Below are 26,728 nucleotides of genomic sequence, written 5' to 3' on the forward strand. Positions count from 1 at the left end.
TAGAATGAAACATACTAAATGTAATAATAAACACGACAAACAGATGAAAGATAAATAAACAGACAAAGAATAGTGGGAGCAAAGGATGATTCCCAAGGAGAAGTAATGGGATAAAATTAAACCTAAATATTTGCAACTAGTCACATACACACACACAGCCTACACAGATGGCCAAGGTCTAATAGCATGCTTCAAAGAAAGGGTGAACAAGGATAAGAAGTGGGTGTACAGTCAATATTTACCCGGACTGTTGGTTCTGCTCCATCTGACATTGAGGTTACCAGTGACAGGGTTAGACACCACATTCAGGTCAGTTGGTGGGGATAGGGCTATTGTGGCAGAGGAAAGAGGAATGAAGTTCAACATTAGAAAATATACCTACTACTTTAAGCCCTACAATACAGGCTAAAAGTCTCTTGAATAACATTTCATTTCATCTCTGTCAGAGGTCTAGAAAATAAACCAACATGCGTGTTTTGCTCTCTAACATTTAGAGCTTTTGGACAAAGTAGGATTGACTTGAATTAGACTTATCAGTAACTTACATGTCACAACTTTATTTGTGAAAGGGTTGCCATGCTTTCGGCCATTGAACAGGGGCTGCAAGCTGTAGGTATACTCCAATCCCGGAGTCAGACCCGAAAAGTAAATTGTGCCATCCCCAGAGGTCACATCTCTGGGAGCCTCACCACCTTGGCTGGGCCTCACAGACATCTGAGAGAAGGACACATATTAAGACTATCTTAAGACAGGAAGTCAAAGTTGAAACATCACAGGGAAATACATACGTTTTTTTTTTTTTTTCTGGAAATGTTTTACACAACAAAATGCTAATGTGAAACCCAGCAAATTGTAAATAAAGTGTTTATACCCTGTATTTGTATTGTGGTATAGGGGTCCAGGTAATGATGATGGCCGTGTCGGTGACATCAGTGGTGAATCGAGGAGCGTTACCCGTTGGCTGAGCTGGAGAACAAAAGCAAAAGAGAGGATTATTAAAATGGACACTTCTTGGAGGGCACTATTACTCTATTGTTTCACCTCAGGAGAAAGGGTTACGCACATGTTCTGAAGGCATCAGTGACTCCTTCGCTGAGCGTGTTCCCTTGCTCTGAGTGCAGAGTGACTCTGTACTCTGTATCAGGCTGAAGGTCGCTGAGCTTGTATTGAGACTGTTGTCCAGGGATCCTCAACTGTTTGGGGCTGGAGTTGCCGATGCTGATGAAAAGACGATAACCTGTGACCTGAGCTCTGGGGACAGACCAGATGACCAGAGCGCTGTCGTCAGTGATATCAGTGAAGCGCAGGTCGGTAGGGGCATCAGGCTCTGAGGGAGGAGAATGTTGAATTGATGTTTACATAGGCAATGTAATGAAATCTATGACCTAGATGGTATGTATGACATACTCATAACTATAAACAGATTTAGCAACTTTTGTTAGTTGCACTTTAGATCATGAACAGCTCAAAGACAAATGTATGAATGTCACTTACTCGTAGATTTCTCCCCAACCAAAGGTTCGCTCTCCACTCCTCCGACGACTGCATAAATATGGAAGCGGTAGAGTGTGCCAGGGTGCAAGTGTGTGAGCTCGGCATTAGCATTTTGCGACACAGGAAGCTGAAGGGGTCTCTGGGTACGGCCGTCTGTGCTTACAGGCGCAAAGGTCACGCGGTATCCTGAGACCTCACTAGGAGGACCAGTCCAGGTGATGGTGATCTTGACATCGGTAACTTCATAAAACTGCAGGTCTGTGGGAGCTTGGACCTCCTCTGTTAATGAGGTGGAAAGCAAAATGGCAATATTTCAGTGCTCTACTACAAGGAAAGGTATGAATGATCAGTAATGTAAACACGAGTAATTTGGGCAAGCTAGGATTAGGAGTCTGTTCAAAACCTAACCATAAGTATAAGCAAAAAATTATTGATTAATTAGTTTAACAAGCACCCATAAATATTTATTTAATCGGGAATGTCTATATCCCCTGCTGAAAAATTACACCTGCTTAGTTTTGCTTGAGAACAGCATGACTATGCTGGTCCACCAGCTAGACCAGCATAAACCAACCTGGACCAACATGGAATTCATGCTGTTTTTTGCTGGATTATTCAGAAAGGTAATCAACAGATGCTTTATGGAGTTCAAAAAAAGCAAAAGAGTTCTCTATTGGCTTCAAAAAGAAAAACAAGATGATCACACAAGGAAAAAAAGACTTTTCACAGTTCTCATAAGGAAGTGTGTTTTTGGTAAAAAAAGACGTCAACTGGCAAGACAAGAACAGAAAGACACTCAAAACTTCCCAGTCCATGCTTATAAAGTTGTTTTGGCTAAGCACTAAATCTCCCAGCTCAGCTCAGGCATTTGTTATAGTCAGCTCTCAGCGTGAGGAGGCAGAGAACTGGCAGACATCTTTACACGTGAGTGAGAAACTTGAGCACTTTCACTAGCTTAGAGAAATTGAGTAAATAAAGTTGTTTGAACTAAAATGCATACATAAAATACTAGGAGTGTGTGGGTGTAAAACATTTTGACACAATCAGAGGTAAGAATACACGTTGAACTAACTGAAAATAAGAGGGGCAGCCTGCAACATGTCTCAACATGTCCTCTATCTCCAAATAATTTCCTGTCGCTTTCTACTATATCTTGCAATTAAAGAGGATCCCAAAAAAGGATATTCTGAACTCTTACCAGGCTGTTGCTCTCCAGTGGTGCTGACCAGTAGGACCAAAGGTACACTCTCCAAGTTGTCTTTCACTGAGTAAATACTGACATTGTATGACAAGCCAGGTCGAAGGTCACCCAGTTTCACCGTTGTTTGAGTCTTAGGGAGGATGAGCTCAGTACTGCTGCCCTCGACTGAGGGTCTGTACACCACACGATAGCCTGCGCACACACATTACATGAAAAAATTGTTGATGCCTATTCCACATTCATGTACTTTATCAGCAGACATACTAAAAATGCAACTCAAGAATACAATAAATATCTTAATATCTTAATTCACAAATGTTGGTACATAAATATACTCACCAGTTATAGGTGCCTGGGGTTTGGACCATCTTATCATGATGGACGTATCCCGGACATCTGAGACCTCATGATTGGTTGGAGTGTCAGGTGCTGTTAATAGACGGTTTATTTATTTACCAAGAACTTCATGTGGCAACCCATTCTTAGCATCAAAATTTTAGCAACAAAATCACATCAGAAAATAAACTTTGCTATTTGCTCTTCAAATGCAATGTGAAAAACACCTAGGTAACTAAATAAAATAGTTTAATTAAATGAATGCATATTCATGGCTTTTAAATTGTCTCAAAAAGTTAGTGTGCACAGTGATGGTCATCTTACCAGTGGTCTGAGATGTTGACAGGATGCGATTTGTTTCTCCTTCTGGATTGACTTCAAAAACTTGGACGTTGTACCTACGGCCAGGCAGAAGATCTTGGATGTTCAATGATGTTGTTGTTCTTGGGAGGTCTGTGTAATGGGGAAAAAAAAGGGGAATTAATTAACTAATTAAGTCAATTGAATTTTACAAAGTCACTAGAAAACCTTATATTCATCAAGGGTGTAATCAGTTTGTTTAATTCCCAGCAATATACAGTTTTTCGACTAGTGGCATGTCTCCAACTATTACTCACCAATCACACGTGGCTGTGCTCCATCCTCTGACAGTTCATATTCCACTCTAAATCCAGACACTGTGTCGGATGCAGATACCCAGGAGATGACGAAGCTGCTGGAGGTGATTTCGGTAACGGACTCTGAGGTGTCCACCTCCGGCTGGAGCTGGGTGGTCTCACCCTCGTCTTCGGCCACTGCAAAAATTGGGAATGATGTTAAATGAAGTTTTTCAAGTTTTCTTAAGAAAAAAAAAAAAGAAAAAAAAGAATTGAGGATGATAAAAAGTAAAAAATCTACATACGAGAGCCATACGTAGTGGTGAAGTCAAAGCGAGTGACCTCTCTAGGTCCATAGCGCAGAATGCTGATCAGCTGACCCTCATAGGTCAAACCTGGTTTAAGCCCTGAAATGGTGTGGGAGTTGATGTGGCCAGGAATGGTTGCCTCCTTCCAGGGTCTTTGTGTATTTTTCTGCGAAAGGAAAATGTTACACGCTGAAAAAATCTAGAAAAAAAATATTTAGTTAAAAAAATAACAGATTTATACATTTGCAAGCCTATACAAAAACAAGTTAATACTGCGCGAGGGTGTTTCTAATACAACGGCTGAGGGAGTGATGGTAAATTTGACATCTTTCTTTCTTTTGACTGCTGTAATCAATCTCTATATTTTTTTTCTGTTTTGAAAATTTGTGGAAACACTGTAGTGGATTATTATTATTATTTTTTTTTTTTTTTTTTTTTGCTGCCGTCTACCGTTCACTGCTATAGAAGTTTAAATTGACCTTCTGAGAACCCCAGAAATGTGAAAAGGGTGCATTATTCTGCTTTATTTACAGGCCTTGAAACAGCTCTGAAAAATCTTGCAAAACAAAAACAAAGAGCAGGTATTCACATAAGGAAAAGTATAAATAATATATATTCCAAAATATATATTGTTTTTTAATGTACTTAGGCCTGCAAAAATTAAATATTGTCCCACTTTAGATAAATTGCTCAAATTCTAGAAAGCCTCTTTCTTTTAGTTAAGAAGAACAAAGATAAACAATTTTGCAACTTTCCACTGAAGTCCATGATTCGCTGTGTCAGAGTGAAGAGTAAATGTGTGTTTTTTAGTTCAAGGACTGTGGCTTGTTTGTGTGTGATGAAATCTCCTCCTGTACTTTTAGTATAACCGATCATCCCTTGCCGAGGGAGGTACACAAACATTCTCTGAAAGGACAAAATGTCTCTCGTTCCAGGAATCTGGATAAAAATCGATGCTGTTGGAATCTTCTTTACTGACATAAAACTATATCACAAGAAACATCCAGATCTGAAAATCCTCAATGCGAAAGTACAAAACAAAAAGACTTACGACTCTCCACTTGAGGATGTATTTCGTAATGTGGGCGGACGAGGGAGCGTTCCATTGGATGGGATGGGAATTCGGCTGATTTCCAGTTTCTGTGATGATGACCCGAACAGGAGCTTTTGAGGAGGAGGATAAACAAATAATGATTGTTAACTGACTGATTAGCTAGTTTCATATTATAAAGGCCATTTACTCTGCAGTTGTATTTAATTCACAGAGAAGGAAAGGAAAGTCTTTGAAAACAGTCTGTTTCACATTAAGAATTTGAAAAGAAGTTTGGATAAGACAGTCGAATCATTTGTCTGGCCAGATGTCTGAAAATGGAACAAAATCACCCCAGTTTGTCAAGTGTGGGGCGTTAAGCAGTTCAGAGGATGATTGCATGGGTGCGGTGTTAAAAATCACACCTGTCCATAACATTCTGCACCACTTTACCCTTTATTATCCCCAGGCCTTCACAGAATTTGGTTAACAGCTGCATGCAATTCAACGCGGTGAGGTCATTTCGAACAATTCTGATGTCCCCTTCACCTCTGGCAGAAAATGCATCAGTCTTTGTGGTGTCAAAACCAAAATTATACTGAAAAAGGAATATGGTCACCCAGATACAAATTCACAGTGACCCTTCAAAAGCACAACCTTCAGTATACAGTGTTAAAGACAATCATTTACAGATGGTCTAAGTACATAGTGCAGCTGTCCTTTTTTGGTTCTGTGAAGGTCGTAAAATGCAGCTCACACTTTCCTTGAATAAACGCCAACTGCTAACAAACCACAACCTGTCTTACGTTACTTATTGCTACTCCTACAGGCCATTTGGTTGCAAACAATCACAACTGAACATCAAACCATGGTATTGGAAGCTATAAATGCTGTTTGAGAACCACCTGTGGTATTTTACACAAGTTTGCCATAACCATAGACTAAATAACAGTTGCCAAAACCAAAGATTAAAATAAAAATCTAACGTCGTTCAAAGGCATGATTTTCAATGAATAACGACTAAAATTGTACTCAGCACAAAGCTGTCATTTGTCTTCAGAAGATGTGAAATATACAGTAGTGCACAAATCATATTGATGGTACTTTTGGGAGGTTGAAAGCTCTAGTAACTTAAATCTCTCTCTTTTTTTGGTTGAAAATAGAAGCCCAGACATTCTGCTGAACATCTTTATAAATAAAAAAAGCCCTTTCTGTCCTATCTGCCCAACTTCAAATGGTTAATGTTTCCCCTGTAGAGAGGTTAGATGGAGGTTGATCTACATCTGCTGAATTTCAAAGAGTTGTTGATTGGTAAACGATGGGTGACAGCTCTTTTAGTGGGACCATTTGAGGCTTTGAAAAGAAAAACAAACATGCATAATCAAGTGTTAGTCAAGTTAAAGGAGGGCAATTGCGGGAAAGTGACTGTTCCACAGGCGTAATTCCCGGGTGGGACGGGTGGGACATGCCCCCACTACTTTTTGCAAAAGTTGATTTTGTGCCCCACCACTTTTTGAAAGCCACTAAAAAATGGCAGGCTTACAACGAAGAAAAGAAACAGCATCTCCGATCCATCTTTCTTTTCAATTTAATTCATACATGTTACACAAAATGCATTTGCGCCAACCACACAGGGCTGATTTATGAATCTTGTCACACACATATCAGGATTTATTAACAATAAACGGTGTTAGTATGTGCACAGCACCCACACACAGTTGTGATCTCTTACCAGTGGACTGTAGAGGCTCACAGGCCATTTCTCCAATGCCGTTACCATAGCAGGAACATCTATACGGGATGCCTTGGATGACCTTGTTCCAAGTCTGGCCAATCTGGTAGAACACCTTGGTCTCGGGTTCTTGGCACTGGTCTAAAGGCAAAGAAAAAATGGTTTGTGTAAACGAAGAAAGAATAGTCTTTCTTTCATCACAACTCTGACATGTTTACAAAAACTATTGTTTAAAACGAGTCTGTTCGATTTGAATTGAAGGAAACATGACCATTCATGTTGTAAGACACTTTGAACGTATGAAGGGAAGTTCTTACATTTTGAGAAAAAGGTTAGAAAAAGGAAAGAGAACAAAAGGCTGAACATAGCAACGAATGCCTGCTTACCGATGGCATCACATTTCCAGCGACCACGGCCTTGTCCAAAGCATGTGCAGTTCATCATGTAGCCCTGGTCATGACGCTTTTCGAAGGTCTCGTTCACGTCATATGTCTGTCCATTCACAACGCACTGGTCTGAAATAGGCAAGAATTTTTTGAACAACTTTACGATGACATAGTTTGCATTTATTGTATTTCATGATGTCTTTTGTCATGTCCAGAACTACTTTAAAAAAATGACCAGTATATTTGTAAGATAAGTGTATTTCGGAACATCTAATGACCTTTGAGCTGAGTGAAGGAAATGCAGTTCCACTCCCCGCGTCCGTTGCCCTGGCACGTGCAGCGCATCATGTGACCAAGTGTGTCATGGCGCTTGTCCCACTCGTCACCCACACGGTACATGACATCATTAACAGTGCAGACTTCCTCATGAGCTGGATTAAAACGAAGAAAGGGAATTTGTGATTGCAATTAAAAAACAAATACTTACGACAAGGATGTCTATTCTGAATGTGTGTGGTATTTGGTGTTCATTCTGATCTCATTCTCCCTGGAACAAAGCCAGGAACCATGTCTGGTCTGGAGTGGAGCCAGGCTTAAAACCCTGACAAGGGCGGACCCCATAGATCCAGTCAGCGGAGCCACAAATCAGTACTGCATTACATGGTCTTAAAAACTCCAACTGCCTTAATAGCTCTTAAATACAGCTCGAGAACTCATTTGCAGGCCACTGAGTGTCATGGCCCGAGCACATAAATGACCAATTAAGGCCTAAAAAACTATTACTGTCTATAAAACCTGACTTCAGCTGAATGTATTAAAAAGAACCAGTAAATTTAAAGAGATAACAACTCACAGTTATACTCCTAATGGCACACTGAGTACATGAAAACTGTAAAAATGTGAGCTTTATGCAGCTATGTGCTCAAATCCTCCAGTATTTGCAGTATAGTTAAAATTCAGTAAAGTTTCAGTGTAAAATTGTACTTCTAAGCTATTATATTTCCACTATTAGGAACTATTTCCTCTGTTACCTCTAGAGGCAATAACTTCATATCTTAAATCAATCAAACATTCTCACCAGCCATGGGACAGAATCCATATTTACGCTCTCCATCATAGTCAGTTGTAGTACCGCACCACTTCATCCCGTCACGACGGCCTTCAGATGTGCAGTCGGTGTAGTTGCGTCCATTATACCTGAAGGGGAACTGGCACAGAGCGCCATTAGAGTTTCCACCACGGGTCGTCACAAGCTCTGAAAGACCAAAGAAAGGGACAATCAGACAAACCAAGAGGGAAATCTTGACCCATTACTTTACTAGTGAAAAGTCCAGGCCACCATGTTGTATCTGTAACTCTTTGGTCAACCAGCTTTACTAGAAAGACCATGAAATGTGGCTAGGCTGGTCCGAATTAAGTTTGGACAAGTATAGACATTTCTGCTGGTTTAAGTCGGTCTATTCTGCAGAGAACATAAAGAAAGAGGCTCTGAGATGCACTTACGGTTCTTTCCGGTACAGAATGAGTACAGGCGATCACTGTCGTAGTTAGAGGTGGTACCGCACCATAGCTGCCCATCACTTCGGCCCTCAGAAATGCAGGAGTAGTGGGTGTTCCCACTAAAAACAAAGGGGAACACACATGGCTGCCCACCAGAGTTGCCACCATAAACCTGGGACTGTCCATCTGCGTAAATCAAAGAGAGGAAAGCATTATTAATGGCACCAGGGGTGTTTCAATCATTAGAAATGTGGGTTCATGTCCTGCCAATATTTTAAAAAACATTATATATTAATCCCCAACTTTTTGAGAGATAATCAATATGTGTCAATGGGTACAGAATGAGGGTCAATGGGTTGGCCAAAACAGTGGAACATAGTGCTAGCAATGCCACGGTCACGGGTTCAATTCCCAGGGATTGTACAAACTGGTAAAACTTGCATGCCAAATACACAAAAGTAAATGTTTTTGCCATTTTATCCATAGAAAAAAGAAATGGGTGAAAAAGGACTTGAACCTACATTGGCCCCATGACCTCCAAGTCTCAACAAGGTCGTAAAGTAAACATGCACGTAAAGATTCTAAGACCTGGATAACATACGGGATAGTGTACAAAATATCCCCGGATCCCTGGATTTAAACGTCACCTTGCTCCTCGCAGCTGATTCCTCCTCCAACACAAGTGCACCGCATTTCCTTGCTGCCCTGAGTTCTGATCCAGCTCATGCCACTGGAATAGGACACACCTGAATCGGTTTTACAGCTACCCTCCTCCTCAAGAAGTTCAGACAAGACGTTGACTTGGTTCATCACTTCTGTAACTCTATGAGCCACGGAAGACCCAGAACCTAGTCACAAAGACAACAGAGACAATTTGTTGAAGCTTATGACCAAAAAAAAAAAAAAGCCTTTTGGGAATTTTTGGGAAGTATGATTCTATGATCCTACAAAAATTCCTACAGATCTTTTTGGTTCTTCTTAGAGTCCTACTGGATATTGTGTAATCTTTATCAGATCTCAATTTGTATTACATTGGAATAATGTTCTGATGCTTGTATCCTATTCATGGAAATCATGTTAGGAACTTTAGAAGTTTAAACACCCTGAAATATTTCCTTTTGATGCTGTATAGAGGCATTTATCCTAATTTGTAGTCATAATGGCCTAATTTTGGGAATTTGGGAACTTTGTGCTTTAAGATCTAGTTCTGGTTTCATGCTATGCTTAAATCCTCGGAATTCCCATTTGGTCCCAGATTTGTTACAACAGAAATTCCAAGAGGTTGCTTTGATTTATGTAATGAACAATTGGTTTGCTACTCACTTATGCTACATATCACTTAATGAATATTTGGTCTACAGCTTAACAAATGTTGCACCTTTAATTGTCATCATGTGAACATTAATTCACTAAAGTGGGGAGAATTGTAATGAAATAATGCAATTACACTTCTAAGTCTTTTCCATCCATTAATTAGTACTATCAAACAGCAAATGCTGTACACTTACCAATGTCAGCGGTTGTATGGGAAGCAGCATGTCTGTCACACTTCCATTCTCCACGACCGTTGCCTGTGCAAAGACACTGCAGAGTGTTTCCATTGGAGTCAATTTTGGTCCAGGTCTCACCAATACGGTATGAGGTTCTGGTGTCCTGGTCATTACAGCGGTCTGGAAAAGACAATGAAACAATGCCAAACATGTAGTCAAGGTGATAAGTGGCATATAACCATGAAAACATCCCTCACATCCATTCATCCCACCCCTTCTCTTCTGATGTTCATGCTTGGAACAAGCTTGTTTAGAAAACACTTCCGCACCATCACACTTCAATAGGTTGTCTTAATTTATGACCCATGATGAAGTGTTTTTTCCGACACTTTCCAAGCAGAACAGGTGAAGGAAGCCAAGATCTTAATAGTGTTTCTTCACCCAAACCACTTTTCTTTCACTGCAAGACTTCAACTTCAAAGTGCATGCTGTAATTTTCCATGTGCATAAGCCCATCCAGCTACAGGAAGCTTGCAGAGCTCATTGGTAATTATGTAATAAGGGTGTGTCATGTAAATAACTACAAAGTCATGAAAGGAGACATGGGAAAATTGTGTGCTTATGAGAAAAAAAAGACAGGACCTTGGAAACGAGTAGGCATCTACTGAGCAACAAACACAACAAAGAGGTGTTTTTAGAAAGTCCGTCACAAATGTTTTTTTTTGTTTTTTTTTTACTGAAGGTGATGAAGACTCTTACTTCTGGAGGTGCAGGTAATGCGCCCGTTGCCCTCCCCCAAACATGTGCAGTCCACTATCATCCAGCCTTGATAGGGTTTTTGCCATGTCTGACCAACCACATATGAAGATCCTTGTGAGTCATCATAGCAACCCTCCGCTGTGAAGATACAATAAATTTAGCATCTTGTTCTTACCACTCGGGTGTGGCATGCTATCATGTCAAATTTCCAAAAAGAGTCACATGCAGTTTCATCTGTACACTGTATACATAATCAACCAAGCAACAAATAAACAAACCAACTAACAAACAAATAATAATTAAATCCACAGGGCATATACACAACCTTAAATAATTAAATAAATAAAAAATCCAGTATATGCATAACCTTTCAAAGAAATTAAAATTAAACTAAATTACATTTTTTAAATGATTTTTTTAAAATAGTTATGCCTTAATCCCTTTTTTGGGGATATTTATCCAGAATTACAGGAATCACTATTAGTCTGCAAACTGTTTGCAAAGACAAATGTACAGGTAAACTCTATCTCACCGACTGGTTTACAGGTCCACTCTCCTTTTCCGTTGCCAAGACACACACATTCAAGCATGTAGTCTCCAGTGTCGTGGGGTCGTGTCCAGGTGTCCCCGATTCTGTATGAATTACCTCCTTCATGGCAGCGATCTGTACACAAAAAAACCCTGATTAGTTTAGTCATGAGAAAAAAGACTTTATTTTACAGTCTCGTTCCCCAAGTACTGGGTAATAACTAGGTACTAACCCTGAACCTACACCTAAACCTTAACCCATGTAGTTACCCAGTACTTTCTTAGGTAACTGCACTACATACTGCAAAAAAAAAAAAAAAAATGCAACCAAAGAAACACTTTAATGTGAGCATTTTTAATTTACAATTTACACTTTTTTTTTGTCTTGAACTTACTTGCGGTGGTGCAGCTAATTTTGCCTTTGCCGGACCCAATGCAGGTGCAGTCCCATATCATGCTATCCTTCGGTCGCTCGTAGGTCTCTCCGACTCGGTAGGAGCGTGCATTGAATTTGTCATAGCAGATCTCCTCGGCTACAGGTGCCAGAAGTGAGCATATAAACGATACATCTCTTGATTTACATCATACTACACATTTAGATTCATATTAAACACAGAAAATAACCAAACAACTCGTTCAGAACTCACATACGTGCGTAATTGCGCACTCACCAAAAAAAAAAAAAAAAAAAAAAAAAACATAGGGAAAAAAAAGAACCTTAATATATCATAGCTCAGAATAAAAGAGTCTGAATAATAAAAACAGTCACCTGCTGGTTTGGATTTACACTTGACCCCTGACGGCCCCTGACAAGTGCAGGTGAGAGTGCTGTCCATGTACGGGCGCTCCCACTCATCGTTCAGCCGATAAAATCGACCGTTGTCGTTGCAGCCATCTAAAGTTAAAAAGACAAAATTAGCATATATATTCCTATATATAATGTAGTCAACTTTTACACTGTACAGTCGTCTAATTTATGATAAATGCCCTGAAAAGTTTGTTAGATTGTCTATATTTTTATATTTTTTCCATTCAAAATCAAAGAAATAAGCTGACGAACTTACTTTCATGGATGGCTAAACTCCTGGCTTCCTCGTAGACCGGGTCCAGACGGATTTGTTGCTGCGTTTGTCTTTTACTTTTCACTGCAGATTGTGGCATACAGTAGACAGATCCCCCGATGCACAGCAGGAGCAGGAGCTTCTTTACTGAGATACGGGTCATTTTCACCCGTTACGGAGAACAACTTTGTGTGTGTGTGTGTGTGTGTGTGTGTCAATGTGCAGTATTTTCTGTTGCGCACTGAAGAGGGAGGCACGGAAAGGTTTGCGGAGGTTGAGTGTCTTTGCGCGCGCTTGTTTCCAGCTGCCTTCCCAGACTGTGCTGAACCTCCGCCGTCCAGCTGATGTGGGACGAGTGCTCTTTTAAAGGGGGATTTTATCCAGCACAGTGCGGAGAGAGAGAGAGAGAGAGAGAGAGAGAGAGAGAGAGAGAGAGAGAGAGAGAGAGAGAGAGAGAGAGAGAGAGAGAGAGAGAGAGTGTGTTTGGGGGCCTGAGGGGAGGGATCTCTCACCCTCTACAGTCTGTGCTTGCGTCAATGTCGGGAAATCTAGCACGACACAAGCATCACACCTGCGAAGTCATAAAACCGGCAGGTAACTGTCATCTAGAGTTCATAATTATTCAGAGGTGAACAAGTTACATTAACATTCTATATATTTGAGATTATCTATTATATTTAAAAATAAATAAATAATAATAATTCAATGTAGGCCTATCTGTGACCCTGGACCACAAAACTAGTCACATGGGTTTTCTTTAAATTGAGATTTATAATAATAAAGCTGAATAAATAGGCTTCTATCTATCTATCTATCTATCTATAGGCTACACATGTAACAAATGTGCTATCTTTTCCCTTATGTTTTTTAATTTGCTTAGCTTAAGATTTATCCTCCATGGTGAATAAAGAGAAAAGAGAGCAGAACCATTCTGGGCTCAGCTTACCCATCATGCCTTGAGTTTTTTTTTTTTTTTTTTATGGGTGGAAAATATGTGATATTGCTGGTGCATGTTTTGTCTGGCTTAGGTGATTCTGGAAGTCACTGAGTAGAAAGGGAAATAGCAGCTGGCTAAAAAAAATATTTAGTAGCCTACTATGAAACGTTCATTTACAGGAACTGAAGTCCAGTGGTGTCTTTGTCCAGGCATGCGACTCATTGTAAAACTCTCATTGCCAACTATGTCAGCGGTCTACTGATGCAAGTTTGTTCAGTTTTGTCATCCAACTCTTTCCTTTTCACATCTGTGAAACACATCAGAAGGATTTTTAGTAATAATCATTATAATCAGCCCATGAAAGCTTGAGTGCTGCTGTCCTAAAAGGAAAAGAGGACAAAGCAAGTATCAAGACATTCATAAACTCACATACATTTTTCAACTTTTATTAAAATTATAAGCATATATATCTTGTAATGAAAAAGCTATATTAAATTATAAAAGAATGTAAAATAAAGAAAATAAAATAAGAACATTTTCACTATATTTGTCTCCTGCTGTATACAGTGTAATGACATATTTTCCAATTGACCAATCAGAATCAAGCATTCCAAGGCATTCCATATTATAATATTTCAAGCATTCCACGTAATATAATTTAATAATAGACAAGGAACCTGAAAAAAAAATCCTTTCATTTATTTAATAGAACAAATCACCAATTACCTACAGTATGTACCTGTGAAAAAGTAATTGTCCCCTTCAAGAAATTGTTAGAAATTGAGGTAATCAGATATGAGAACAAGCAGGACTTAAACCACATATATTGAAAGCATCTAGAGGTGCACAATGCTGTGTTTAACGTTAATTTCAAAACAACCAAGAACTTATGAAGTGGTGACATGAGTCTATAATTTTTATATTAACTCAAAAATAAGTCTTTACTCAGGTTTCCTACAATGTGTATAATGTTGCATTTGTCAGTTCTCCAAAAAAAGGGGTGCAAATACCCTTTCAAAACTCTGTATACACATTTTTAAAGTTGTAAATAAAGATTTTCGGAGTATACGGTTTTACAAGAAAATACAATTTCAGTCTTTCCATTTCAAAACTTCATGTTTAATTAAATGCGTTACTTCTTTGTCAAATTTACTAGCAATTTCTGAGTGTAAACAGTTTCTACACCATTTTTTTTGTTCAGTGTATATGGTGCACACTCACAAGGTCTTCTCTGTACGAAGCTGTCTCACACCCCATATCCAGTTACAGTAAAGCAGTGTTGTAAGGGACCGTCTGAATCAGAAGCAAACAAGCACTCACAAAAACACCACAGGCATGGAGCAAAGGCCCGGTGATCATTTGACAAGTTCAAAAACCTCATGATTCAGAAGTGAATTGACATAACAAGCAGTGACTCAACGACAGACAGGTGAGCTCATCAAGACAGATATACGGCCTCTACAAGTTTTTGCCTCCAGCTGTTTTTCTCCACTGCATTTTTTAATGTATATGATAAAGAATCAACAGAGGATTCACAATTTAAACAAAACGTCCTTGAGAAAGCCTTGCTCTAGTATATAGTTGCATAAGAGAGCGGATCTGTGTAGAGTTAGTTTAATATAAAGTCAGTGTGATTGGTGTGTACTCCGTAGCACTTAGCTGAACTTTTCCCCTCAAAACTGACGCAAAACAGGACTTCACTGACAGGGCCGCCCAACATTCTCCAAAGGTTTACAAGCCCTCTATTTTGTCAAGTGCAACATGATATTTTGTTCACTAAGCAATTTGCTTTCCATTCCGTGTTTAGATGTTACAATAGACTTAATGTTCAACTCATAAAGTTCAAACTTTAACCCTGTCACAATTGTGGATCTAAAACAAAAATATAAGATCTAAAATAGATAAAGCACTTTGAAAACTGGGAGTGTTAATATAGTTAAATGAATAAGGTCACACTTTAGCTTAGGGTCCAATTCTTAGTATTAACTTACTATTAACTACGACTTTTGTCTATAAACTCTTAATTACTGCTTATTAATAGTTAGTCAGGTGGTTTAGGTATTGTGTAGGATTAAGGAATGTAGAATATGGTCATGCAGAATAAGGCATTAATATGTGCTTAATAAGTACTAATAAACCAATATCCTAGTAATATTCATGCTAATAAGCAACTTGCAAATAGTGAGAACTGGACCCTAAAGTGGTACCATCAATTAACCACAATTAATTTTTTTATATACATATATATCTTTCATCAAACCTTATAAAATTGAAATGGAAAAAATGGAAAACTGAGTTTTTCATTTCAATTTGGCATTGCCAACATTGAAAATTTATATTGACAAACTTTCTTTTAGTTGCATTTGTTGTTAAACAGTTATCATATATTTAAAGTTGCGTTGAACATTGTTTATACCTCCTAAGTAAGAAGAAGTTAGTCATTTGAATGTTCCAATAATAGGTTCCAATAATTCCATCACATATAGTGTCCTGGTTAATTTGACAAAAATTCGAACATTCTAAAGGCCCGTTCATATCAAGGGGGATAACTATGACAATAATGATGTAGTTCTAAAAATCGTTCTGGATATAAAAGATTTGCAGGGTCCACAACACAACTATAGCGGCATAGAGAAACGATATCGTTGGAATCACTTTCAGAATTATGTTTTTCCAGCTGATGAATGATAAAAACGTTGACAGCCAATCAGATTCCCGCTGTAAAGAGCTCGAACATTTAAAGAGGCAGACGACACAACTCAGCGCGTGCTATGATAAACACAGCGTTATCGTTCGTTGGTGTGGACTCTAATGTAGTTATCGTTATGGTTAACTTTATAGTTATTGTTCTTGGTGTGAAAGGGCCTTAACAGTGATGTAAGTGTGCAAGCACAGATATATCCCAGACCACCTTGCTGATAAATGACCTGACATTCTCCAAAAACTCTCAGATGGGCTACATGCTTCTCTTGCCCTCAAATTACTCTTTTACATTGCCTGAGAGGAAATTCATGAATATGATTGTAATTGATTGTATTTTTGCAGTGTTCTGCAGTAAGTGACTAAATCAGTCTTAGTCAAATGTGAGATAGATCATCCCTTGTTGACCATTATTTGAATTTATCTGAGTTATTAACTGTTCGTTTAATTAATTTCTCAGTTAAAGCATTCCCAAATTATATACAGATGACATATTACAGATAGCAACAAGAATTTGCCAAGTCATCTGAAAATTGCTTAACATAGCCTGTTTAACTGTTTCTGTTTCTCGGTCCGATTCTGTTGGCAACAGAAGTATAAAGTACTTAAGTATGATGTACGTAATGGTCAATGAAATGCACAGACCCAAGAACTCTCAGTTCCATGATGAAATATCTCCTCCCACACACTCAGAGTTCACCCCTTTTGTCAGCCTTCGGTTTCATTATGCTAAAACTGCATGCATTTTTACCTTTTTTTATTGTAATAATATATTCACAAGATTAATAAATATTACCATCCCCAAACTTTTGAACAGTATGACAGATGACCTCTTCATGACTGTGGACTAGCCATTATGCTGATGGCTGGGCTATACAAGACAAAAAAGAGAGGCAAGAATTGATCACAAATATAATTTATTTGGAAACAGTTATTAGATATGAGAAGTTATGAGAAGTGCAGCAATAATAAGATACCAAGAAACAAATATTCCCCATTTGTTCTTCAAATTTCCATGTAGAGGAATTATTTCATGTAGCCTATCTAAGTAAGATAAGGGCAGGCCATGCTGTTCAATGAACATGCAGGCAGAATCTCCAGGACTGAAGTGTCTGGTCAGCATTAGTTTCAAGCCAGACCTGGCATTGTGATGAGACTTTGGAATCTTGTCCGACGCCCACATATGTCTGAGGTGGAGTGATTTTCCATGTTCTTTCAGGAAGGGATCAGAGATCCATTCACCTGGACAGTCAAGGGGCATTCACACATTCATTGACCATTGAATCACTGGAGGAGTGTCTGTGCTGTTGCTTCTAGAGTTCTGTGAATGTAGAATTCTGTCTGCGTGGCTATATGATAAAGAAGAGATAAAAAAAAGAGCATGATTTAGCATGCAGAATTCGACTAAAATGACTATTAGATTACCCTAATCCCAAAATACCTGCATTTTTGAAAGAATTTTCTGATTTTAAAGGGGTAGTTCTACCAAAGATGAAAATTCTGTCATTAATTACTCTCATGTCGATCAAAACCCATAATACTTCCATTCATCTTTGAAACACAAGAAATTTAAAAAAATTCGATCCCACCATTGAAAGTCTATTCACCCAAAAATAAATCCATATGCATCGAGCGGAGAGACACACTCACTTCATATGATGAAGAGGTTTCATTTAGGCTTTTATTCCCATAAAAACATTTGTTAGTGAACATACAGAGCACACAAATATGGGAAACAGAAGCTCAATCGTATTTCCTTGAGGAACTTCCTTGATCTCAGATTTCATATCTTCACTTGTGTGAATTTTACTTTTTGGGTGAACTAACCCTTAAGCTCAAATATTAAACAGCATCTCTTTCATTGTAAGTTCATAATTGTATGCACATTGAAGAAAGAGTTGACTTTGTTTTATGCAGACAGCAGGCAACTAATGCCAACTTGTCAAGCAAACTCTACCCATTGCTTGACTGGTTGGGCCGCTCAAACAGCAGTGCAGTGATTTCCGGTATCCCACCCAACAAATGGCTTCATTATAGTCTCTGCACTTTACACTGGGATCTAAACTTGAGGTCCTTCAGTTCCATAATATGAAATGGTTATATTTAAAAGGCATATCAATGTTTTATGTCCGCGCTTCTCATTTGTGGTACTTTGTGGTTGAGATATTTTCATGTTCTGCCAGAACCAGGTGGGAGTGCATTTACGGTCAGAGGAATGAAGCCTGAGAGACACTGTCAACCCTTTTAGGGAACGTTTTGTACAAAATTTCTTTTAATAGATATGTTTCCATGGAGTCTCTACAAACAAGTCTTCAGCCAGAAACCATTGAGTCACATAGATCGGCCTAAATTACTGTTCGAATGCCAGATGTTACTGCAATTAGTATCTAAAGACCCAAAACAACTTCTTCCATATGTCTAAAACACACTATTTACCCAGGAAAACCTGCCTTTTTGTAGATTATCTTTTTGCAGTATAGAATGGTCTCATGATATTCAGTCCTGACTTTGTCCAGTCAAAACAAGTGGACTGATTGACATTTGTCAAACTTAATGACTTAATCTCACATTGAGTGATAGCAGGGATGAATGATCTTCTGCTTGCAGTTATAAGATGCAGTCAAATAAGGTATGAATTTAATTTTGATATTAACCTAATTTAATAATAATAATAACAATAAAAAAGAATAAACAAGAAATGCCTGTATACAATTCAGGGAGGAAACAGGAAACACACAGGAAACACAAGAAACTACAAAATAAAACACTTCAAAATAAAAGACACATAGCCTATACTGTATCTATCACTTAATGCTGTTTAGATCATAAAGCATTACACAACCATTCAAAAGTTTGGGGTCGGTAAGTTTATTTTATTATTAATTTTCTTTTATTCAACAAGGACTCATTAATTTGATCAAAAGTGGCAGTAAAGAGATTTATAATGTTACGAAAGATTTATCATATCTTATTATTGATAATAATAAAGTAACAAATCTGGGGTAATGGCTAAATTTAGCTTTGCAATCACAGGAATAAATGACATTTTTAAATATATTAATATAGAAAACAGTTATTTTAAATTCTAATTATACTTCACAAAATTCCTTTTTTTTATATATAGCCTATATATATATTTTTTTTTATATATATAAAAAATACAGCCTTAGTGAGCATAATTCTTTCAAGAACATTTAAAAATCTTAACGACCCCAAACTTTGGAATGGCAGTGAATATAAAGACTACATATCTTCAAACTTTTTTTTTTAACTTTATTTTCAGACAAGATTTTTGCTCTTGAAAACCAAAGTTTGTTTTGACTGCTTGTCTAGTCCTTCCCTTCTCCTTCCTGTCCGCCACTTATTCCTTTTCTCTTCCTCACTCCTCACCTTCACGTGAAAATTGTTTTACATTCACCCACAGAATTCCGGTTTCTCCATACTAATCTCGGAGAACGTCACTTCACCTCATCCAGCTCATGTTGGGCTGACGGAGCTTTGACAACGTGCTGGATTCCACATAAACACACGATGCTCCACTGAACCAGTTCCTGTTTGCCAGGACACTCTATGGTGAACGGACGGCCCTGGTGGTGGCGAGACCATGTTATCCTCAGGGAAACTCAGTGACTCAGCGTTGCTGTCCAGGTAGACATGAGTGTGTGTTTGTTGACGGTGTGTGAATGGTGACGGTTGTTCGATCACTCAGCAGTGTCTGCAACCTTGTTGACCCCCAGACCACTAATGTAGCCTTTCACAGGGTTGCTCAGGTCATCAATAAACACCCAGTTCAATTAATCAACAATTGTAATTAAAACAGAGAAATAACGGTTTGGTTTTCTATGAAGCTCAATAAGACTTATGCTACTTTAAGAGTATGCGCTGAAAATAGGCTAAATTACTATTATTTAACAAATGGCGTATAGTCTAAATCAACATCTGTTAGTGTAAATTGTGTGTGTGGGGTGGGGTGGGGTGGTGGGGGGGGGTTGTTGTTCTTTCAACAACAACAACAACAACAGAGAAATAGTTATAAGAACTATATTGAACAATGAAAATTTTTTTCTATTACTAAAACATGAAGGAAAAAAAAAACCTTTCAAAAGAAGGGGTATTCCATGCAAGATCCCAGCAAACATAACCTGTGCTCATGGGTTACTCTGCTGTTCCTGTCCAGACTGTGGGCCGGGGGTCTGGTAGTCTCACAGATCCTATCAGCATGTACTGTAGTCTGCTCAATATTACAGCTTATTCTGCACCACCAAGTCAAAGAGTCTGTCTAACAAACATGTCAAATTGACCAAGCACACTCCCGTTATTTATTTACTGTTTTGGGGTGGGTATATATAAATTCATGTAAACGAATATTCAAAAACACAGTGCGTACACTTGCAATCTTACAAAATTTCTGTCCATCCGAAAGTACACATTACATCACATTTATTTCATGATTATTTTGATTACCGGTATACATATCTACTTTTTTCATGCCTCTGGTTGTTGATGGACTGTTATATTTTTTCTGCTGGTAAGACTGTATCTGGTTAATGCAAACTAAGAGGCCATTTACACAACACAGTTTTCAACAAAAAACGTAATAGTTTTTATGTTCATTTACTGTATATGACAACAGCGTTTGGGGGCCTGAAAATGCAAACTTTTGAAAATGATACCATTATCGTCTCTGTGTAAACCACAAAAACGTGAATTTGTGAAAACACTGACGTCTTCACAAAAACGTGTGTGTTGTGTTTGTTCGGTTTATAGGCGCTTATAGTGTTTCTATACAAAGTGACATCGCCAACTACTGGCCTGGCATGAATAATACAGCGCTGCGTTTTCGCAGGTCCATGTGAACGAGGATAATTTTGACTTTGACAATGGTGTGGTCTGTTTTGCAAAGGAAAAACTTTTCCAATTTTAGTACACTGTTGGCGTGTAAACGTACCCTAAAGTCATGATCACACTATCATCTATACACACCGAAAATGCTGGGACCAGGGGTGAGGGTTTATGTAAATGATTGTCTATTTCCATTGTAAGTAAGGTGATTGCAAGACTTAAAATTTCAGCCAGCACACCTTGGTGAAGTCTAAACAGTGTCTGGAAATTGGCAGGACAGGGTGGGATTTAAACACACACACACACACACACACACACACACACACATACACAGCAGGTAAAGGGTGAGAGAAGTAATGAAACAGCTGCCTCTTCAAGACCCCAAGAGGTGCTGTTTGCTAAGGTGTCTGACGGGTTTCTCTTTTCCTGTGTACACTAGCAGTACTACAGTAGTTTTGTTCTCTACTAAACCCGGTGCAGTGAAATACACTTTGGATTTGCATAGAAATGCAATATCTCTTAATCACACTGTCTTAAAACCAGACACTAGCAGAAATGCTACTTATAACAGGCGGGATGTAGACCAAAAATGGGCCACATACAGCAGGGATTATCTAAATGCAAATTATAAAATGCAACTATATAATTGTGCATAGTTAGGTAGAAAAATGAATAGGCTTATCTACTAAAAGGGAAGAGAAAACATTTTTTTAATTGATCATCTGTCTCTAGAACCTAGTAAAATTAGGCACATGGAACGGTTGCTTAACATCTTTGAAAAACAAGGTTTCTGTGTGTTTTATGAGATTAATTACTGGCTGACAACAACATGAAGCAGCACAATTTAAGAAACATTTAGAAAATGAGCAATACTTTTGCATATAGTTTGGCCTGGCTGTGCAGTTGATGGCAATATGAATACATTTTATAACTGATCTTAAAGCCATTTACTAAACCATATTTGAACCATGACAATACAATACAAATACACAATACATATATATTTCCCAAAAGTATTTACAAAGCATTTACAATTCTGAGTGAATATTTCATACCAGACAAATTTTAGAAGAACAAAAATAACACTGCTTGTTATACACTCACCTAAAGGATTATTAGGAACACCTGTTCAATTTCTCATTAATGCAATTATCTAATCAACCAATCACATGGCAGTTGCTTCAGTGCATTTAGGGGTGTGGTCCTGGTCAAGACAATCTCCTGAACTCCAAACTGAATGTCAGAATAGGAAAGAAAGGTGATTTAAGCAATTTTGAGCGTGGCATGGTTGTTGGTGCCAGACGGGCCGGTCTGAGTATTTCACAATCTGCTCAGTTACTGGGATTTTCACGCACAACCATTTCTAGGGTTTACAAAGAATGGTGTGAAAAGGGAAAAACATCCAGTATGCGGCAGTCCTGTGGGCGAAAATGCCTTGTTGATGCTAGAGGTCAGAGGAGAATGGGCCGACTGATTCAAGCTGATAGAAGAGAAACTTTGACTGAAATAACCACTCGTTACAACCGAGGTATGCAGCAAAGCATTTGTGAAGCCACAACACGCACAACCTTGAGGCGGATGGGCTACAACAGCAGAAGACCCCACCGGGTCCCACTCATCTCCACTACAAATAGGAAAAAGAGGCTACAATTTGCACGAGCTCACCAAAATTGGACAGTTGAAGACTGGAAAAATGTTGCCTGGTCTGATGAGTCTCGATTTCTGTTGAGACATTCAGATGGTAGAGTCAGAATTTGGCGTAAACAGAATGAGAACATGGATCCATCATGCCTTGTTACCACTGTGCAGGCTGGTGGTGGTGGTGTAATGGTGTGGGGGATGTTTTCTTGGCACACTTTAGGCCCCTTAGTGCCAATTGGGCATCGTTTAAATGCCACGGCCTACCTGAGCATTGTTTCTGACCATGTCCATCCCTTTATGACCACCATGTACCCATCCTCTGATGGCTACTTCCAGCAGGATAATGCACCATGTCACAAAGCTCGAATCATTTCAAATTGGTTTCTTGAACATGACAATGAGTTCACTGTACTAAAATGGCCCCCACAGTCACCAGATCTCAACCCAATAGAGCATCTTTGGGATGTGGTGGAACGGGAGCTTTGTGCCCTGGATGTGCATCCCACAAATCTCCATCAACTGCAAGATGCTATCCTATCAATATGGGCCAACATTTCTAAAGAATGCTTTCAGCACCTTGTTGAATCAATGCCACGTAGAATTAAGGCAGTTCCGAAGGCGAAAGGGGGTCAAACACAGTATTAGTATGGTGTTCCTAATAATCCTTTAGGTGAGTGTATACATTAATAATAAAATTTTGTGTGTGTGATGTATTAAGCACTAAACCATACTAAGGGAATGTTTACATGACAATGATGTACTAAAAACGGATACATTTGCATTTTATTTGTGTATAAATATATATAATGCAACATTCATTTGCACTTTTCTAGTACAGGCGACACAATTGTCAAAATGATCCCCGTTCACACGGATCCACGCAAACGACTAAAAACGCTGTATTATTCATGCCAGGCGTGGTCACTTTGTGAAGAAACACTACACAGCTATAGACTCAACACGTAATACGCTTATGAAAATGTGCTTATGAAATGTATTAACATAGTGGATGTACAGAATGAAGTCAGTTCTCCATCCCCCTTTATTAACTATCACTATGTGAACTCTGGATTAAAAGTCATTGCAAAAATGGCTCAGAAAAGTTAGAGAGTAAATAGAAAAGCATAATTTGTCTGCAAAAGCCAGTTGGTTTGATTTATTTTTATTTTATGCAATAGCTTTCAGTTGTACGTGCGGTTCATGTGTCTACTTTTCAGTGCCACTGTATTGTTATACATAGACAGTAATTAACAATATCTAAATATAGTCATTTTCAGGGGCGTAACAACCATTTTACATTTCAGAAAAGTCTAAGTTTGTCCCCTCACATTTTAGATTCATGTGTTCAAGTCCCCCACACACATTTTTCAAATAGTTTTTTTATACGCCCTCATTTTAATTTGTAATATATACCTTAAATTTCATCATATCTTCTGGATGACAGTCAGAAAAGTAAGTATCATAGACGGTGAAAAACTACTCGCCAGAAGATTCTTTGTTAGTTAACACCGTCTACTCTTGCTATCCTTCCTGATGACTGTGGTCTCTTTATTTGGCAACATCCAGGTCATTTTGCCAAGACCAGGCCACAGTTTCATGCCCATGCGATGTTGATTTAGTGTGTAATGATAGTATGACCCGACCATCCACTGGTACTAATAGCATTCGCTGTTCTCCAAATGTACACACAGGTTGGGGTGAAAGAGACATGCCTAAAATGGGCAAGGCTGTCTGTGTTTTCTCTGCTAGCCAAAAGCAAAAAATGTCCTGAGTCATCACATCCAACCAAAGGCAAGTTAATAAACACACTGCTAATAATCTTGCTCTATTATATCTTCTAGTTGAAGCTGTATTAGTGCTTGTCATCTACTGTTTTAGTTAAGTTAATTGTTATGTTGAATCACAAAAACGTGTTTTAAGGACATGTTGCAAATTAAATCATATAAGGGCTGCCAAAAAATTAAAAATTAAATCCTTAATGGTTACATTCAGAAAGATTATGATTACTCAGAAATATTACCTCATTAACTTGAAATGAATTTGTCTATTAGATTCAGTGAGCCAAACCAAAAGAGCCGAGGAGATCGTTTACAGCTGAGAAAGCTCAGATTTTCATCATTTATCTTCAGGACAATTGGCTGATGTCATTTCTGTCTGTCGGTGACGTAACCCAACAGCTGTTCGTTTGTGTTGTTGACGCCCTAGTATTTCGGCTTCCAGACTATATCTACAGATGAGAGAACCAGGGCTGCGTTTTCCAAAAGTTAGCATAAGTTGATCATAGAGACCATTGGTGGCAATTGTTCTATACGATCAACTTATAGGCTTACGATGCTTATGGGAAACGCAGCGCTGCTTGTTTAAAGCTTGATCCCTAAAAACGTCAGTGTGTTTATCTGGAGAACAAAATTCAAAGGATAATAAACATTGGACCAAACGCAAGAGCATTGAAGACTTCAGAGCACATAAACACTGTTTTTCCCTGAAGTTGACCTTGTTTACAGCACATTTTCTCTGATAAACAGCCAGTCTTCATACAAGCCTAATTTGAAATAAGCAAATATTAACTTACAGACCACACAAAATATTTGAAAGTATAAGGTTTAGACATCTGAATCTCTTCTAGCCAAAAACAAGAAACAATCTGTACCGAACACATGCTCGGCTGTGATTTATCTAACCGAGGAAACAAGTACTTACAGCACACCAACTTAAGGACAGTCTCCCTGCGTAAATCTGCTTTCTCAATGGTTCAATGGCTCTCTCTGAAACTCTTTAAAGTCACAGGTCACACACAGCTATAATCGTTGTGTTAACAGCCCAGAACTTTTAACTCTTGGCTAACCAGAACCCAAACATGATAACATCGTTGGCCTTATCCACTTTATTTTTAACGTAAGAGCGGGCTCGGCATTTAAACTTGAATGCGTGAGGCATTTGCTTCCTGTTGTTTTACCTTTCCAAAGACAGTCTGTTACGCTGCTTGATATAAATGGCATTTGTTATCATATTATTTTACTTTATTATAATCATAATATACACGCTGGTTTGTAGCGCAAATACTTTTACCATTTACTGCACTTATTTCTCTAGTTATTTACATATAGTGACTAATGAATCAGAAGTCTTACACATTCAAAGAAAATAACATGCAAGTTTTGGGAAAAGGCACTGTAGAAGGTTTAAAGCAGAAATGTGAAGCTCAAAATAATGTTGGTTTTAACTTTCGACGAAGAATCCTTACATAAAAACAAAACAAAACAAAAAACAGTGATTTAAAAAAAAATATATATATTTTAATGCAATTCCTCTCTCCATATAGTTCCACTGTAAGTCCATTACTCTAAACACAATATTTTTTTTAACAAGAGACAATAACTTTTTTCCACAAAAGTTGAATTGCACCTGGGACGTTCTCTAAGCAATATATAAATTCATTTTAAATTAAAACAAAACATTTGCAAGTCATGTCATAAGAAAAAATGAAGCAGTCTCAGTATATGATCAGAATTGATTTGATCAGAATTATTGCTACTTTTTTTATTGTGAAATAACTATTGACTGGGTCAAACCTTACAAAAAAATCATTGTGGCAATAGTAGAAATTACCAGACGGTTTGTGCCCCGTTTACACCTGGTATTAAGATGTGTTTTGGTCAATCGGATCACAAGTAGACGAGGGAGACACATTCCCGTTTACACCTGGTGTTTTTTAATCATCTCTTTTGTCCACTTTCAACCACTTCTGTCCTGATTTCTTCGAGGGGAGGGTCTATGGACGGTTAAATGTATGGGCTTTTTCAGGTCTTTCAGATCTTTCGATCTAATGGACCCACACCGTTGATGACAGAAAACACACGGAGAGCACTTACATTACTAAAGCAAAACGTTTTAGACCCCGTTTACACCTGTATTTAGCGTATCGACCAAATCGCATCTTAATACCAGGTGTAAACAGGGCCTTTGACGGTACTGAATGAGTACTATATACATGCATTTAGATGGTACTCCATGTTATATGTCCAAAAAACGTGATGTTGCCATAGTCCAAAAATTGTATTACAATAAAAAACCATGATGCAGTTTTATCTTACTAAACCTAGAGTCAAATACTCTTGCTCCCTGGTGCCAGGCTAGTTTTTGTAAAACGTCAAATGCGCATTCCAGTGCCATTTTCCCATTATACT

General features: G+C 38.3%; 1 protein-coding gene across 4 annotated transcripts in view; it reads right to left on the reverse strand.

The window, feature by feature from the left end:
• Window positions 1-12,771, reverse strand: part of fn1b (fibronectin 1b) — a 22,600-nt gene extending 9,829 nt beyond the window's left edge. For all 4 annotated transcript variants that reach the window (XM_084403118.1, XM_084403117.1, XM_084403116.1 and 1 more), the window contains exons 1-23: window positions 12,425-12,771; window positions 12,130-12,255; window positions 11,756-11,893; window positions 11,365-11,496; window positions 10,833-10,970; window positions 10,092-10,253; window positions 9,231-9,431; window positions 8,587-8,769; window positions 8,162-8,338; window positions 7,362-7,514; window positions 7,084-7,212; window positions 6,698-6,838; window positions 4,987-5,099; window positions 3,933-4,101; window positions 3,649-3,825; window positions 3,356-3,484; window positions 3,035-3,124; window positions 2,693-2,887; window positions 1,495-1,773; window positions 1,064-1,327; window positions 872-966; window positions 546-714; window positions 243-329 (exon numbers count right to left, since the gene is read on the reverse strand). In XM_084403118.1, the coding sequence (XP_084259244.1) occupies window positions 243-329; window positions 546-714; window positions 872-966; window positions 1,064-1,327; window positions 1,495-1,773; window positions 2,693-2,887; window positions 3,035-3,124; window positions 3,356-3,484; window positions 3,649-3,825; window positions 3,933-4,101; window positions 4,987-5,099; window positions 6,698-6,838; window positions 7,084-7,212; window positions 7,362-7,514; window positions 8,162-8,338; window positions 8,587-8,769; window positions 9,231-9,431; window positions 10,092-10,253; window positions 10,833-10,970; window positions 11,365-11,496; window positions 11,756-11,893; window positions 12,130-12,255; window positions 12,425-12,584 (3,607 nt within the window). In that variant the 5' untranslated portion in view covers window positions 12,585-12,771. The remainder of the gene's footprint in view (window positions 1-242; window positions 330-545; window positions 715-871; window positions 967-1,063; window positions 1,328-1,494; window positions 1,774-2,692; window positions 2,888-3,034; window positions 3,125-3,355; window positions 3,485-3,648; window positions 3,826-3,932; window positions 4,102-4,986; window positions 5,100-6,697; window positions 6,839-7,083; window positions 7,213-7,361; window positions 7,515-8,161; window positions 8,339-8,586; window positions 8,770-9,230; window positions 9,432-10,091; window positions 10,254-10,832; window positions 10,971-11,364; window positions 11,497-11,755; window positions 11,894-12,129; window positions 12,256-12,424) is intronic.
• Window positions 12,772-26,728: the final 13,957 nt, after the last annotated feature.

This window comes from Rutilus rutilus, assembly GCF_951802725.1.
Source record: "Rutilus rutilus genome assembly, chromosome: 2".
Taxonomy (NCBI): domain Eukaryota; kingdom Metazoa; phylum Chordata; class Actinopteri; order Cypriniformes; family Leuciscidae; genus Rutilus; species Rutilus rutilus.